Consider the following 17,562-nt stretch of genomic DNA (forward strand, 5'->3'; position numbering starts at 1 on the left):
TTTCTCTGAGATGTTCACCCCTCGGTGTTCATCGTGCTTCTGCAGCAAAATTCCGCTTTGGGGATGGCTCGGGCCCCCCAGCAAGTGCCTCGCTCCAGCTGTAGGGGAGGCCTTCCTTGCTCTCTGCCTGCTGCCCTTGCCAGTTATCTTATTGTTGAAGAGACCAGCCTGGACAGAAGAGGCCACCTGGAGGGGAGGAGAGCCTTCTCACGTTCAGGGTCGGGTAGCACAGGGCCTCGTGATGGTTATGGTGGGGTTGGGCGTTCCTTTTTCTCATCAGGAGTGTATAAAGGATGGTGTGTTTATACCTTCAAAAACCATAATGTGGGCCAGGGGATGGGATGTCAGTGGGGTGAATGCCAGTTGTAAGAAAGTGCATTCATGCCCATGTCACTAGGCAAGTTGGCCCATGGGCTCCTCGCTGTGAGGGACGTGGTTCTGGGGATGCTGGTGTGTGATGCGGCCGTTTGCCTGTAATCATGTCTGTCACTTTGGAATTCCCCAGGCGGCGGCCTCGGGTCGCTCTCCTCCTCTTCCCACCTCTGCAGTCTTATCGTCCCCGGAAACAGAGCCTTGAATCCTCCCAAGAGCTCCAGAATAGCAGATGTTTTCTCATTCTCCTTCCCATAATGGCTGAAGCCAAATCTTAGGGAGGGAAGGATTTGGCATCTTAGGGACATCCTCCGGTTTAACGACTTGGAAGGTCACACTTCCCAACCAAAGAACTGAGTGGACCCAAGTGTGGGGACTTTTGCCCTGATACCTGGAGTACGTTGAGGGCAAAGGGAGAACTAGGGTCGTGCATCATGTCTTGGTCCTAGGTACCCACACAGATCTTGTTGACAGTGTCCTATGAAATGGTAGCATGGTGACCTTACAAATTGGCAGCAACCTCTCAATAGAAGCAATATATATATTACATTGTAAAGTAAGTAAACGATGAAATGCGAAGGAAACTGATTTTCAGGTGTGGCCCTGAAAGCTGCTAACAACTGCTCCTTTCATGCATGGCCTGCTTCTGATCGCTTTAAGCATTATCCGCCTTGTGTTTCGGAGGCTGTCTGGCTGGAATCAGCTTAGTGAGTAATATCAATTTTGTCTGACTCGAGGTCTCGATTCGTATTTACAAAGCTGCATATTTGAAAACCCCACCCCAGCTGTAACTGGCTAAGTCAAACAATAGCTTTGGTCCCAACCCAGATCGTCTCTGCATTTCATTGTCTTGATGCCGAGTTTCTACTCTCAGAATGCAAACTTGGGAAGGAGAGAGCCCTTGGTTAGCATTCCTTGGCCTCTGCTCAGTGACGTGGATGTGCCCTTTTGGGCGAGCTGTTTCTGAGGGTTAAAAGAAAACATGCTCTCTGAGGCTCTATGGGGGGGCTGGTGTAAGATCACGGGTAGACAATAAAGAGGGTCGGAGTCACGCAGAGCAGGACTTGTTAATTCCGAGAGCTGTTCCAGCCCTGGCACCAAACCCACCTGAGTGCTTGAGCCACTGTTCCAGTGGATGACAGCCATCATCCCACTGAATCTTCCCAATAACCCTGTGGCTTAGGTACCATTTTTACCTCTGTTTTTGAGATGGGAGAACTGAAGCCTAGAGGTTAAACAATTTGCTCAAGGTCATATAATTAGAGGCAGAATCGGGGTTTGAAGCCGGTGTCTGACCACAAGCCCACCTGCTTGTTCCTCTCCCAGCTCGTCTGGCCAGCATGCTGTGTGCCTGCCTTCTGAGGGGCAGGTTGGGGTTGCTGCTTTCCAGTCCTGAGTCGCTAGGATTCTGGACAGCATCCTCTGGGTCTCAGGTGGACACAGGAGCAGCCTTCGAGACGGACAGTCCTGGGTTCCAGCCCCAACGTTGTGTGGACTCTTTCTAGCTGTAGGACCTCCGGCACGTCACATCACCTCTCAAAGTGCGTTGATGGGGATTAAACACACTGAGCGCAGTGCCTGGCTCACAGTGTGTGCCCATGCAGAGACAGCGACGTTGCAAAGAGAACAGGGTGGTACGTGGTGGCTTCAGCCTGCACGTGTGTAGAACTTCAGAGCCCATTAAATCTGAAAAATACTGTGTATGCACATTTTTGGCTTAAAGTTCCATTTTACAAAGTCCATAACCCAGCTTTAATATTATTACATGCCCTAGACTGGGATTAATTCCAGGACAAGAGCTTTATTATGCTGTATAGAATTTCTCCTGTGTTCTCCTAGTGCATGGTCTCCACGGCCACCAGCCTGGTCTCACACACCGGGCCGCAGGGTAGTGGGGACACCCCATCCCTCCCCAGCTTCATTCTGTGGACTCTGGGGTGGAGTGGAGAATTGAGTCGCTTTTTTTCTTTTCTTTTTTTTTTAATAAATTTATTTACTTATTTTGGCTGCATTATGTCTTCGTTGCTGTGCATGGGCTTTCTCTAGTTGCAGTGAGCGGGGGCCACTCTTCATTGCGGTGCACGGGCTTCTCATTGCGGTGGCTCCTCTTGTTGCATAGCATGGGCTCTAGGCGCGCAGGCTTCAGTAGTTGTGGCACGCGAGCTCTAGAGCGCAGGCTCAGTAGCTGTGGCGCACGGGCTTAGTTGTTCCGTGGCATGGGGGATCTTCCCAGACCAGGGCTCGAACCCTTGTCCCCTGCATTGGCAGGCGGATTCTTAACCACTGCACCACCAGGGAAGTCCGGTGAGTTGCTTTCTGATGTCACTGGCCCAGGACTGCTGACCATGGGAGAGTCGACCCCAGCATGTCCTGAGGTCTGTCTGTGGGTCAGCTCTCAGTGTAGAGGATAGCACACCATGCTTTGCCAACCTCTGAGAGTCACTTGTTTGTTTCTTGGAATAATCGAGAAAGCCTTCACATCTCAGTGGTGGTCTAAGGGCTCTTGGTAGGAGGTCAGTGTCTGGAGGACCAGGGAGAGGACTGAGTCTTCACTCTACTCCTGTGAGTGTCAACTGGCTTTATCTCAAGTGGATACTCTGATTATAGATAGTAATGACCTGTAGCACTGTGTAGAGAAAGATTCTTATGCTGCGTCTTGTTTGAGGCAGTGCTGTGATCGATCTGTGATGTCTGCCAGGGGCACAAGGATGGGGGAACCATACAGATACAGCACTTATTTGCTGTTTATGTTTTGTTCTGATTATTTTACATCTCTGTGAAACCAACAAAGGCCTCTTTGTAGGCTTGACCCCTTTGCCCCCTGATCATGGGTATTATAGGGACCGCCACAAATGATCCTTCCTCCTTGCCCTGTGCCCCACCCCAATGACCTGTTTGCACAGATTTAAAGCTCACAGGCCCGTCTCTGTTCTCTCTTTTAGTTGAAGAGGGGGAGGCCTCGGACTTCTCGCTTCCCTGGGATTCCTCCGTGACAGCATCAGGTAAATGCCCAGGGGCTGGTGGGAGAGCTGGTGGGGGTCCCGGGGGGCTGGCTCAGGAACTCGGAAAGCCACCCAGCTGGTTATGGAACATATTCTTCCTGTCACATTCCTATCTCCAGTCCAGATTACACCGTGCAACACGATTTTTATATCAGTTCCATATGGTCAATAAAATCTATTACATACAGAGACTACTACGCCTTTATTCCCCTGGGGACCGTGTTTCCATCTTGTGGGTACATTCAGATGGGCCACCACACCCCCACTACACAGGCTTTGAAGCTCCCAGCCGTGGGCGTCGCTGCACATTCATTCCAACCTAACTGCATAAAAGCCATTTTAATAGGACATTTAAACTCCAACCAAAATCAGAATTCCTGTATTCGCCTTCCTGGAAGGGGCTGCATTGTGCTCTCGGGCATGCAGACCCGAGCCCAGGCCTCCAGGAGTTGGTAATAGGCGGAGGTCAGACTTGTGGGGTGCCTGGCCGTTGGGGGGTGATGGGGGTGACTTGGTAGTCAGGGGACTTGGGTTTTGCAGCTCTGTTCTGCCCTAGCTAAGTTCCTTCCTGTGCCTCAGTTTCCCCAGCTATAAAGAGAGGTGATGAATGAGGATTTTCTCACTGTAAAGTTCTGTAATTTGGAGCTGCCCATGGAGCTTGGGATGGGAACTGGCTTGGGGTCCTTGGGAGCTCCTGAGTGGAGGGCACGGTGCTCCTGTTGGCTGTGCATCCAGCTAGCACCTTCCTTGGCAGCAGGGCTCTGGCTTCCTGTCTGGCAGGCGCCAGGCTCTCCTGCCTTGTCCCCTGCCCCAGGATCCTGACCACCTGACTCCGGCTCCACAGGGGAGAATCTTGGGCCTGAGAAGACCTACGAGGGAGTCATTTAGTCCCACCGCCTTCTCTTTTAGGTGTGGAAACTGAGGCAAGGAGGGAGGTATGATCTGGGTCAGTAGTTCCAAGAACGAGGTGTTAGGCAACAAGGCATATGAACATTTAATACTTGAATGGTTACACATTGAATTTGTGATTTTATGGCCACGTGTGATTTAAGATGATGCGGAAGTCATTTAAGTGAGAAAATTGAGTTGGCCAAGTTTTAAGTAATAGTATGTAATGCTTGGAGTCAGCAAAAATCATGAAGGTGGTTCCCAGATGACTGAAATTTGGGAAATGCTGGTACAGACTGGGCGGAAGGGGAGTGGGTGCCAGCACGCGAACCCAGGTTCCCGGACTCCTAGTCCAGTGCTTTTCGCAGCAGGATCTGTGCTGATTGGAGAGTCTGAAGGGTCCTGGCTGGGTCCTGGCTGACCCAGGCTTGGGCACTGTTGTGTCTGCAGGTGCCTGGCCCTTGGTGACAGGGGCTCCCTCCAGGGCAGGGGCTTTGTCTGAAGGCAGAATGGGGAGGTGCTCAAATTCTTGGGAGGAGAGTCCAGAGTTAGGACAGGCCTTGGGGTCCACACTGGGTAGGATAGGGGAAGGGGCTGTGTGGTCCCTGCCCTGTGGCCTTCTGTGCGGGAGAGATGCACTCCCCATGGCTGGAGGAAACACAGTGAGGTTATAAAGCTCCACATCTCATCCAGGCACGCTGACAGACTTGGGGGTCCACGTGCTCAGGCATGCAGCCAGCTCTGAAGAGGGTCCCCACTCTGCTCCGAGCCCCCGCACCAGGAAAGCACCCAGCCTGGTCGTGTCCCTATAAAGTCCTCCCTCCCAGCTGTTTTCCCAGTGGTGTCAGTGGCGATAGGACAGTCAAGGACAGCCGCGGGGTGCCAGGAGGGCGCTGGCAGTGTTGCGGTGGATGGAGAGCCCACTGCAGGGAGCGTCAGGCGCCTGGGTTGCATCCCTAGGGCCGGCCTGCAGAAGGCAGGGCAGTGCCAAGGGGCTGCATGGGGGCCTGCGGTCTGCGGTGCTCTGAGGCCACAGTGCAATGGCCAGCCCTCGGGCCTCCGGGGGCGCTCGGGAGTGGCGAAGGTTGTGGGACTTGCCCGTTTCCAGCCAAGAGCTGAGCACGCCCCACGCGCGTGTGCAGGAAGAGGTGCACCGCTCCTTGTGAGTCCCTCCGGCCCTCAGGGACTCCCTGGTGCCAGTCAGCTTTGGATCGTCTGCTCAGAGATGGGGAAAGGGAGGGCAAAGCATCCCGGGCATTGGATAGTCCACAGCTGGGCAATGGATTGTTTTGTTTTCTTTGGCCCGTTTCTGATGATTTTTTTACAGTGCATTCATGTGATAAATTTTCCTTCCCAATTCTGTTGGGCTTGGGCTATTAAAGTCAGCTTGTATTCCCTGAGCACGGGGCTTGTGAGATGGAGCAAATCCCGGGTGGCAGGATGAGGTCGGTTTGGGAGGCAGCCCTGGAGCCGGGCGTGGATGTTTAGTGAACACTTAACTTGGTATGTGCCAGGGCATAGAGCAAAACTTTACCTCCAGTATCTCATTGGGCCATCATGACAACCCTATGAGGTGGGTGCTGTTTCCAGCAGCAACTCCAGAATTTCTCCATGGGCTGGTTGGGGGCCGCCATCTGGTAGAGGACAGGGCCAAAGGCCTGGTTGAAGCTGCTTTAGTATAATGCTTTTCATTAAGCTGAGAAAATGTCACTTGGCTGCATCAGAAAATGGGGGCAGGTGCCAGAGAAGATTATGGGGGAGCAAAGCCTCCCAAGCCACCCCTGGCACTGTTACTGAGAATTGCTGTCCTCGGTTGGCGGATGAGGGAAGGAGGCTTGGAGCGGTGTAGTAGCGGATCCACAGTCCCCAGCCAGGATGCTGTGGAGAAGGGACTCGAACCCAAGTCCTCCTGCAGCCGGAGCCTGGGGTTTAACCTCTGCACCGCCTGACACTGGCTGGTAGACAGCTGAGCAGAGACCTGAAGGCATCATGGGGGCTTTGGGAAGGTCCCTGGCGGCACAGGACCCAAGGTGGCCATGGAGGATCTTTTAGCTCATCAGTCCAGAGGAATGCTGGGTGAGGTGAAGAGGGTGGGCGGAGAGCATCTTACTAGGAGTGCGGAGCTTTGAGTACCAGGCAGCTCCCCTTTGTGGGGACCCAGCCTGCCTGGGGTGCAAACTTCCCCTTGCCTGCTTTTCCTGGCTCTGGGAATGTGATGGAGAACGCCAATAAAGAAGCAGAATGCACAGTGGCCTCCACTACCCGTGGGGACCCTGTGGCCACTGCCCCCAGGAACAGCCTGGCCTGCTTTGTCTGTGCCCTCGAGTCAGGGCCCTGACAGTCATGGAGAGCCCGGCTTGGCAGGGAGGGGAGTAAAGTGATTGGCTCACAGCAGTCCTCCTGCCTGGCCAGGGGGTCACGGGAGGAGGGAGCCCACTCTTGCCTCTCTGCTGGCAAACATGGGGCTGCTGGTAGTAGAACCTGGGGGGAAGAAGCACAGCATTCAGAGCCGAGGGACGGGGGTGCCTAGTAGGTGTGGGATTTTAAATCATTTCCCATTGCGTCCTGTTTTTTCTTATCCATAAAAAGGGGGATGAAGGGACAATATCTTATAAAAAGACAATTTAAGTGAGAGAATTTTTTTTTAACATCTTTATTGGAGTATAATTGCTTTACAATGTTGTGTTCATTTCTGCTGTATAACAAAGTGAATCAGCTATATGTATACATATATCCCCATATCCCCTCCTTCTTGCGTCTCCCTCCCATCCTCCCTATCCCACCCCTCTAGGTGGTCACAAAGCACCGAGCTGATCTCCCTGTGCTATGCAGCTGCTTCCCACTAGCTATCTATTTTATAAGTGAGAGAAATTCTTAACCTGTTTTGAGCCATAGATGCCTTTGAGCATCCAAGGAAAGGAAGCGTGTGGATTCTCTTCACAAATGCACAGAGCATTTTGCATGTGATTTGGCGGGGGGGAGGCGTCACAGATTACTCCCAAGTTCTTCTTCTTGCCGGGCCATGGGTTCAAACTCCTTAGAAGTGTGAGGGTCCTTTGTGAAAGCCCCCCAGGGGTCCCAAGCTCAAAGGCCCATCCGAGGTGGGCTGGTAGCACAGGTGAGCGGGCAGGTTTGGGGGGGCACTGTGAATTGCGACCCAGGCCCTGCTACGGGGGCAGCCGTCCCTCAGTGCTAGCTGATTGTGACAGGGCACCTGGCCCCAGTATCGCCACATCATCTGAGTTTTTAAAAGAGAAGCCAGAAAGCTGGATTTTCATATGATATCATCAGATTAAAAAATTAACAACTCGTATCTTTTTAAAGCAGCTTTATTCAGATATAGTATGAGGGTTCCAGTCTTTCCACATCTTCACTAATACGTGCAATTTATCTTTTTTGGGGGGGGATTCTAGGCTTCCTAGATGTGGAATGGTATCTCATTTTGGGCAATTCATATATCTGGAAAACATTATTCAGGTCAAAGAGTGTCCTTCTGCCAGCTGGTTTCAGCCTGGCCACCGTTAGAAGGTTGCCAAGTGCGTCTTTACCAAGGTTCCACTTTCCAGGTTTTGACTTTCCAGGCCTCTCTGCTTCCCGTCACCTGCCCCCAGCCCAGCTCAGTGGGGAGGCCCTTCCTCCCTTCAGCGCTTCCTCTCTCTTTCCTCAATCCCTTCTGCAATGAGGTGTCTGAGTGGCAGGCACCAGGATGATCGTGAGCTTACCGTGTGGGGTTTCAGGGAACCAACCCAACCAAACTGAGCTTTGCCTCCCTTCCCCTGGTCACCAAGTTTGAGCTGGGAGATGAAGGGGCTCATCTTTGTGTAAATGTCTAATCACAGTCTCACTGGAACCTCCCACCTCCCTGGGCCAGGTTTCGGGACAGGTTGGGCTTCCTTCCACCATGGCTGCTCTGGACCAAGCTGGGGATGCAGTGCCAGAAGGGTCTGGGGGTGGTCTGGAGACGGAAAACAGTTCATTTGTTGACAAATACTCATTGTCAATGCCTGGGCAGGTTAGCCAGGTTTATGTCTGGCATGGTGACACACACACACTTGTGGTTGGAGAGAAACACTCAATATAATCAACTGTTTGTGATGGCCCAGCAGCCTGAGACCATATTGGTGTGATCGGAGTTTCAGGCCTTCCTGCCACGTTACAGGTCTCATTGTTCTGGTTAATGAAACCAACATTCCCATTTATGAGCCACTTCTAGGAGCCAGTCCTCCTTCTCAGTGCTTTTCACATATAGAAAGTGAGGCACAGAGACGCTAGTGACCTGCTTCAAGGTCACACAGCCAGGAAGTGGCAGAGCTGGGATTTGAACCCGGGCAGCTCAGGCATGAATGTAGCATCTAAACTGTAAATGGCAGATCTGCCTATGAGAATGTTGTTTCAGGCTCTTCATTTCAGGGGATCTAGAGGCTTGGGCAGAGGGGTCAGCTCAGTGCCCAGGTCCCTCCTGGGTCAGGTGGGAGAGTCTAACTAGGGCCAGGCCTCCTGGTTTGCTGCCCGGAAGGAGAGGAGGTGCCTGTTTTGAAGGCCTTGTGCACGTTTCCCAAATTCAAAGGCCAGGTCTGGAAAACACTGGGTCAGGCTCTCTTTAGAGACTCCCACCAGGCTGACCCCAGCCCACCTCCCCCTGGGCCTCTGCTCATGACCGTCCTTGGGTGGGGGGCATGTGTGCGCTTTGCGGGGTCAGGGGGAGGCTGTGTTAGGGCTGCGGGCTCTGAGACCTGCTCAGCGGGGAGATTAGAGTGGCAGCTGGGTGTCTGTGCCTGGGGGGCCTCTTGGGGGAGGGATGCTGGAAGCCTTTCCTTTTCCTTTTCCTTTTACTCTGACTCTGGGTAAGCTGCGGGGTAGCGGGAGTGGTCAGTGCGCCCACCACGGACAAAGGTGGCAGCCTGCTAACCCCCTGCAGCCCGTTACATCCACGTTGTGACCAGTGAGGTGGACGGAAATGTCTGGAAGACTGGGCCTTTCACCGCAGGGAGTTGAGGCCCCTCGGTGCAGCCCAGCCTGCCCTTCTGAACCTTCTCAGAGCTGCCTCCCCACCCCACTTGTGTTTTCCTAGAGCATGTATTTATTATTTCAACTACTTCACAGAGACTCCACCCACTACCTTGTGCTTCTGCACACTCGCTGTTTACATTTCTCTTGGCCCCTTTGCCAGCTCCATCCATGTATAAAACCCTTCTCTCTAGATGAAGTGCAGGGTGAATGCACCGGTGGGGCCCGTATAGCCCCCATGAGCCCCGAGCTTCTTGGAACCCCTGGATCCACATATCCTGCCCTTCTTAGCGGCTACATGGGGGTCTCTGGGTGGATGGGCATTCGTTTTCTGAACTGCCCCTCCCTGCTGGACACTTGGACTGCGTTCAGTTTTGGAATCATAAACAATGCTCTGACCAATGTCTTTGTGTAGGTGGTCTTTTCCCCTTTGGAGTTTTTCTTAGGGGCTCCCAGGACCTTTAAACTTTTTCTTCAATCCTCAAATCAAGGCTGGAGAGACTGTCTCCCTCTCTCCCCTCCTCTCCCCTCCTCTCCCCTGGGGTCCCTCACCCTGAATTCTTTCCTGAGTGACCGTCCTAACCTGGCTCATCAGTGAGGGTGTCCCAACCCCTTTCCCCACGATCCCGGGGCCGGCGACAGAAGCTGCCAGGTGCCCCTTGGCTCCCGGCTGGCTGGGCTGGCACTACCCGCCGCCTGTGCTCGAGCCCCCAACCCAGTCATTTCCTCGACGAGGACCAGGGGACATTTTAAAGGAGTAGAAAAGTCCTGAATAGATGTAGAATTTCTTAGCATTTTAAAGACTTAAGAAATGCGGTTTTATATGGGGCCAGCTGGGGAGTTTCTCATTAGCTCGGCTGGGGCGTCTGTGGGGAGTTGAGCTGAGTGGAGCCAGGCAGGCTGGGTAGGAAGATGCGGTGGCCCCGAGCTCACGGGGGGGAGCGCGGCAGGCATGCGCCGGCTGGTCTGCACCGTGGACCCCTGGCCAGGCTGGCTGGGCTGTGCCTTTGTTAGAGCTGCTTCCCCCAGCACAGGAGGCCTCAGAAACCTTCAGGTGGTGACTGGAGCTGAGAGGTGGCCATTCTGTTACCATGGTGAGCAGTCCACGAGGTAGGGCGTCTGTGCCCTGTGTGCACACGGAGACATGCACTTGTGTGTGTGTGTGTATGTGTGAGTGTGCCCAGGTGCCTCGGCCCTGACTCAAATCCCTGGGGGTCCTGGGGCCTCTGCACCCCTCTGTGCGGCATCCTGGGCCCCTGGGGCTGACTTGGACCAGTTCTCCGAGGGGGATGTGGCGTTTCCTGCCCACCCTTTCCTCTGGCTCTGGACCAGCCAGGGGCCCCTACTGGGCTGCACTGTACATCACTTCCTCTGTGCTGTGTCTGCCGTGCACATGTGCATGTGCACGTGTGTGCTGGTACCCAGGGTACGGGTGAGGGAGTGTGTGTATGTGTGTATGTGTGTGTGTGTGTGTGTGTTTGTGTGTGTGTGTGTGGTGTCTCTCTTCTGATTCCCTTTTTCCTCCCCCCTGGCCTGGCTGATGGTTTCGCTGGAGTGAAACCGGAGTGGGGCTTCTCTTGCTGATTTCACCTCTCTGGGTGGGCTTGGAGCTTCCTCAGAGGCAGGGACTCTGTGTCATTTGTCCTGTACCTGCAGGACCTGGTGCACAGCAGCTGCTCTGCCATTGTACCCTTGCTCTTTGTAGCAAGGTTGCCTGCTCCCAGCCCCGCTGATTGGGGACTGTCCACTCCAGCAAGCCCGGTGTCCCCCTTCTCCTCTCCTGGTGCTCTTGGGCTTTTGGGGGGCATCAGTAATGAGGACTGTAATGTTGGAGGGGCTGGTCCTACCTTCTCCAGCCTTGAGTGCTCCCTAAGGCCCAGGACCCCACTGGTGGATGGTGGAAATCCGCAGTTTTTTGGTGACTGGAAGCCTGGCTATAAACCAGGGCCACAGTCAGGTGTGTATGTGGGTGTGGGCCTGTGGGTGATGATGACTTTGTTCCTTAGGACTTTGGGGAGGTCTCTCCATGTTTTCCAGGCGTGGTTTATATTGGCTCTGCTCAAACTTGACCATGTAGGCAAATTTGGTGTTCTTGTTAAAATGCAGATTCTGACTCAGCCGTTCTGGATGGGGCCTGGGATTCTGCATTTCTACCCAGCTCCAGAGTGGTGTTGATGGCTCACACACCACCCAGAGTAGCCAGGACTTAGAGGGTTTGATGAGTGAAGCCCTCTCGCCCACTCCCCTTGACCTTTGCTCTGGCCGGGCTCTCTGCCTGTGGAGCTCATCCTTCAAAGCTCAGCCTAAATGATGCCTCCTCCAAGAAGCATCCCATGATAGCCTTGCTGTAATTTATTGTGCCTGCCCCTGAGCCTCGGGGGCCGCCCTGATCCTGGCCCGCACTGCCCTTTGCTTGGTTATGACGTTCCTTCTGTACGTGCCCGGTTCCCTTGCTGCTCTGCTCACTCCTGCAGGCGGTGACCATGTCTGATTCTCTGTGCTCCCAGACCCCAGCTCTGGCTTGGTAACTGACAGATACCTAGCAAATGTTTGCCAAGGTGGAGAATTTCACTTCTGCCTCTTCATCTGTATTTTCCCTTAGCAGTTCAGGGCCAGATTTTTGTTCACTTTGTTAAGAGCAAGAAGTAGCTTTGAGGTCGAGATACTTACTAGTTGTGTGACCCCGAGTAAGTTACTTAACTTCTCTGTACTTTCCATTTCCTCATGTGGATGGAATGGGGATACTTATCCTGCTTCCTAGGGCCATTGTGAGGATTATATGAGAGAATGCATGTAGGTTAGCCTTAGCCCCCGAGGGTGGCACCTGGTGCTCTCCACTTTTATTCTTGATAACACATTGATAATACATCAAGGGAAGCTTGGCTTGGAGCTTAGCTCGGCCTGGATCTGTGTGGTCAACAGAGAAGGCTCTGATGGGCCCCTCCCTTCCTCCTTCCCCTTGTCTCAACTGGCAGTCTCTAGGCGTTGTCACAGTGGACAGGGCACTCACGCCTTCAGCCCCATGCAGGGTTGGGGTGGGACTGAGTCCTCAGGGGACCACCCTCACTTAGCTGACCCTGGCTGGTGGGGCGCTGCTTGTTTCCCAAGTGGGGAAGGCTGGGTGTGGTTGGGAGTTGGCAGGGGTTGGTGGGCAGGGTCTGGTCTGAAAGGCAGAGGCTCTGAGGCTGTCATATGATCAGGCTCCTTCCCTGGGTGGAGCCTGATGCATCCACTGTGCAGCCATGGATGGCCAGTAGGAAATGGCCAAGGTCAGCCCAATTGTGCCACCTGGCTGGTCCTGGCTTCCTGGATGGGCACTCTGCAGGGCCCAGCTTCTGGGATGGGTACGGTGAGCACTGTGTCAGCCACTGTCCTGCTGTAGGCTGTGGGCAGCCCACAGGGGTTAGGCAGTTGTCATCTCAGCTGACACTCTCTTAAAATTCTTGAGCATGAAGCAGGTGTGGGTACATGCGCACGTTCTCTCTCTCTCTCTCTTTCTTTCCATGCGTGTATTAGGTTGAGCTTGCCTAGCTGATGCCTGCCTGGTTCAAAAAAACCATTATTTTGCCCACACTGATAATTCTTTTTTTCCTTTGTTGTGGTTGGTTGCTTTAACTGATGGCTGCTGGCCATACTTGGTAGTAGTTAGCTCATCAGACTGATACTGAAACCAGTAAATAGGAGACACTTTTGCTTCTGCTGTTCTACTTCTCTGGGCTCAATGCTTTGCAAACTGCGCAAGGTCGTGGAGGCAGGGGCAGTGCCTGCTTTGCTCACTGTTGTATCCTCAGTTACCATAATTATAAGCAACTGTAATAACAGTAACAAAAAACAACCATCTAGTGAGCATTCGCTGGGGCCAGGTGGGGGCCGTGTACCTGACATGTGTCTTTCATTTAACCCTCCTTAACCACAGCTGGTAGGAAGTAGTATCATTCCCATCTCACAGATAAGGAGTTGAGGCTCAGAGAGGTCGAGAGACAGGTGCAGGCTTTCACAGCTGGTCCGGGCCAGAGCAGGATTTGAACCTGGGTTGGTTTTGTCTGAGTCCAGGGCCCACTCTTCAGTAGTTGCTAGTCCACAGCGACCTAGGACCCAATGGAGATGGAATGCATCTTTGTGGGATGACATCCCAGAGGATGTGCTAAGAACCCTAAAGAGGTCATGGTAGTGACACACCACTTGTGAGAGGCCGCCAGGGCCAGTGCGGGAATGAGTGACTGCTGACGGGCACGAGCCCGGGAGTGCTCTTCAACGGTGACATGTGACAATGACAAGTCATTTTGCGTGCATGCTCGTGCGCACACACACACTCATGTACACTTGCTCACAAACGTAAGCACACGTGCTCACACATTCACACGCATATGTACATAGGCACATCCACACACAGTGCACACGTACACACACACAGCGCACGTATAGAGACATTCACGTGTGTTATGTGTTCCTCCATACCTCATACACAATGCACACGTACACACACTCACACAGCGCACATATACAGACATTCCCATGAGGTATGTGTTCCTCCATACCTCACACACATGCACACACACACAAGTGTGCACGTGCATGCCTGAGTGTGCTCACATGCACCCACATGTACACAGGGCACATATGCACACACTTACAAACATGAGCACATATACAGACATACACACACGTGCACCACACACCCATACACACCCCTAGGCTTGCAGATGAACACAAAGAGCTGCTTCTGGGATGTCTCTTTTCAAGGATGCGGACAGTTCTCCCCACCCAGGTGGGTGCCCGCCATGTCCAGGTTGCCTCCTTACCCTGGGTTTCCTTTCTTCGGTTCCTTTGTTGTACACTCAGGGCTTCAGACATTCTTTCCGTCCAAAGATCCGCACCTCTGCTGTTGGACCTGGGGCTGGGCGGAGCCGGGTGCAGACATAGACCCCCGTGCCCATCCATCCGTGTGCCTGCCCAGCCCGCTCTGGCCCACGTGCGCCCCACCCCCAATTTGGACATGACTTCATTTCCACTCTGCACCTGCCACTTTAAGAGCCCAAGGCCTAGTGGGCCTGTCCCCAGGGTCGGGCTGGGGGAGGCTGGACAGCTGCGGGTTGGGGGAAGCTTTGTTAGCTCCCAGGGGCCTCTTGGAGCCTGGGCAATGCTGTGGAAACTGAAACAAAGGCCGACAATGGCCTCCTTCCCTCCCTGGGCGGCCTCGGAGCAGGGCCTGCATGGGCGGCCTCTGGGGGCTCCTGTTATTTCCTGTGCTGGCTGCGGGGCTCCTGGCCAGCCACAGTGGGCAGGAAGCAGGGCAGGGCATCTCCTCCCCACCCGCCGGGCTGGCCCTCAGGCCAGAGGAGCTGATTCTGTGAGCCGGGCCAGCGTGGCCCGCCTGCCCCGCCATCCCCCCCTCGGAGCCTGCTTGGCTGAGGCCTGCCCTGCTCCCATCTGCCTGGGCTTCCTGGACGGGAAACCTGACCCCGTCCCCGCTGCCCTCTCCCTGATGCAGACCCCACGTGCTCCACCATCTGCGCGCGAGGCTGTGTGTCTGCACCCCCCCCAGCCTTTGTGGCTAGAGTGCTGGCCCTACAGAACTGAGGACAAGGTGGGGCGGGGAGCATTGGGTTGGTTATTGCTGAATTCATCTGGGATTGTGCTAGAAGGAAGCTTAGGTTTAGTATTAGGGTTAGGGTTAGGGTTAAGTGTTAGATTTAGCATTAAGGTTAAGGTTAGCGTGAGGTTTACCATCCCTCAACACCAAAAAGACAGGAGTTTTGCATGAGGTTGAAGCAAACTGACCTTTGTTTCAATCCTGGCTTTATCACCTTTTCGTTCATCACCTAATTATCAGGTGTCTATCTGTGCCGTCTAGGCCACAGGGATGCCTAGGATGGTCACGTGCCCTCCGGACCCATGTTCTAGGGCGAGGAGACAGGGAGCAGGTAAACACACACAGCAACACTCCTGGCTTCTTAGCTGTGAGGGATGGACTTGATGGGTCCATCCCTCACAGCTAAGGGTATGGGTATGTGGTGCACATGTGTGTATGTCTGTGTATGTGCTCATGTTTGTAAGTGTGTGCATATGTGCCCTGTCCATCCCTCCTCATGGCTCAGTTTCCTGATTTGTAAAGTGGGAAGACTGAAGCCCTACCTTGTGACATTGTTATGAGAATGAGTGAGAGGAAAGATGTGCCTTCAGCAGAGTGCCTGGCACACAGCAAGCAACCAACAAACACCAGCTCTGGGGATTATTAATGAAACAAGATGAGGGGCCCGTGTGTCATTGGTCAGCTAAAATAATTGATGAAAGAACTAATTATGTCAGCAGCCTAAGGTCAGGGTCACCATGCAGGTGAGCTTCCTGGCAGCCTAGGGCAAAAGAGAAATAGGATGAAGGGCAGCGTGGCCACCTCTGTCTGATTCAAGTACTTGGGACAGACAAACATTTTTCCCTGGCACTAAATGCTGAGGAATTTACTGTGTGGATCCTCATTAATCACTGAACAAACAACAGCCCTGTCTCAGTAACAATTTGGCACACGATACAGAAACATCTTTCCTCGAGTTCTTTCTTAAATTGACCCTGGAAAATGCTCAGGGCCTAAGTGCACTCCACAGCCGAGGAGTTACATGCAGTACAGCCTGGAGGCAGCCGGGCAAAGATGAGGCCGCCTCAGCTGGCTGCGTCCTGGGACGGCTGCTCAGGTTACCTTCCTAAGTGCCTGGTTAAGTGTAATCAAACGGGTTCCTTTAATGCAGTACCTCAAAGAGCCCTTGGTCTGTCAGTGGTCGCTGTGAGTCTTGGGGAGGACTCTTCAAAATTTTTTTTATTGAAGTATAATTGCTATACAATATTATATAAGGTATAGGTGTACAATATAGTGATTCACAATTTTTAAAGGGTTTGCTCCATTTATAGTTATTACAAAACATTGGCTGTATTCCCCATGTTGTACAATATATATCCTTGTAGCTTATTTTATACCAAATAGTTTATACCTCTTAATCCCCTACCTCAATTTTGCCCCTCTGCCCTTCCCTCTTCCCACTGGTAACCACTAGTTTGTTGTCTGTATCTGTGAGTCTGCTTCTTTTTTGCTATTTTTGACCTTAGAAACTCCTCTCCCTTTTTTGAGGACCACGTATCCCCAGCTCATGGAGTCTTGGAACACAGTTTGGGAAGCTCTGTTTACATCTTTGTGTTTTGAGGTCCAAAGCCCAGGAGACACCTCGCCCACTGTGTCCCCACCTTCTCTGCCCAGATTATAATCAGGCTGTGGTTGAACCTGAGGGCTTTCATCCAGCAGTACCCACCCCTTGTTCACTTTTTGCAAGATTATTGTATTTACTTATCTTATCTGAGTAGAGTCCAGCCTTCAGGAGGGACACAGCCAGGGAAACTGAGGCTCAGAAGGGTTAAGAGGACACAGGGCCGGGGCTGCTGTCTTTCTGTAGACACATACGCCTAAATGCACACACGCATACCGAGATATGCTCACACTCAGCCACTCTTTGCTTTGCATGTAAGTGTGAACATTGTTCTGTGCCTGAGATAGAATGTCCAGCTGGAGCCCCCTCTGTCCCCTCCCCTCCCAGCTGGCAGGGCTGTGGCCCTGGCCCCAGTAAGGCCTGCCAGTGGCCACTTGCCCCTGTGTCTGGCGGGCGCCCCGTGGAGTTTCCATGGTAAGCTCTCCTTTGGGGGCCCCTGGGTGGGACTTTCCATCTGGGTGGAAACCTGACCCGCAGGCCCCGGGAAGGAGGAAATGCCTTCCCCAAATGTGGAGAGAAAAAGAACAGAGAGGCAGCCAGCCTGGGATTCCAGCCAGAGCCCCCGACTCCTGCAAAGCCACAGAGCTTGAAGACCCCAAGGGACCTGGGGCTGGGCTGCTTTGGATCCACCCGTTAGGGAAGGCACAGCCCAGGCCGGGCCACAGCTCCACACTGTGGGATCGCTTCGGGGGCTGATTGCCCTGTGCCCCTGCAGTTCTGGCCTTGAGTTTGTGCATGTCTGTGCTTGCATTTGCAGCCTGTTCCTGCAGAGGTTGGGTCAGCTGGTTGGTAAGTGGCTGGTCGGGATTCGAACTTGGCGCTCTCTGTCACCAAGGCCCATTGTGCTTGTCGCTCTGCCCCCTCGCCCCCCTCAGGCAGGCATTTCCGCAAGCATTATCTCACTGAATCCTTGAAGTAGCCCTTTGACCATAGGTTTTGTTACCCTTCCTGTTGCCATATGTGGAAATTGAGCCTCAGAGAGGCTAGGGGTCTTGCTCGGTGTCACACAGCAGGTTTGTGGCAGAGCTGCATTGCAGCAT

The 17,562-nt window shown here is 53.4% G+C and overlaps 1 protein-coding gene across 1 annotated transcript in view; it reads left to right on the forward strand.

The window, feature by feature from the left end:
* Window positions 1–17,562, forward strand: part of ZNF423 (zinc finger protein 423) — a 321,385-nt gene that overhangs the window by 58,176 nt on the left and 245,647 nt on the right. The window contains exon 2 of the mRNA XM_082366606.1: window positions 3,315–3,374. Coding sequence (XP_082222732.1) covers window positions 3,315–3,374 — 60 coding nt within the window. The remainder of the gene's footprint in view (window positions 1–3,314; window positions 3,375–17,562) is intronic.

Source organism: Balaenoptera borealis (genome assembly GCF_965194805.1).
Source record: "Balaenoptera borealis genome assembly, chromosome: 19".
In the NCBI taxonomy this organism is placed as follows: Eukaryota; Metazoa; Chordata; class Mammalia; order Artiodactyla; family Balaenopteridae; genus Balaenoptera; species Balaenoptera borealis.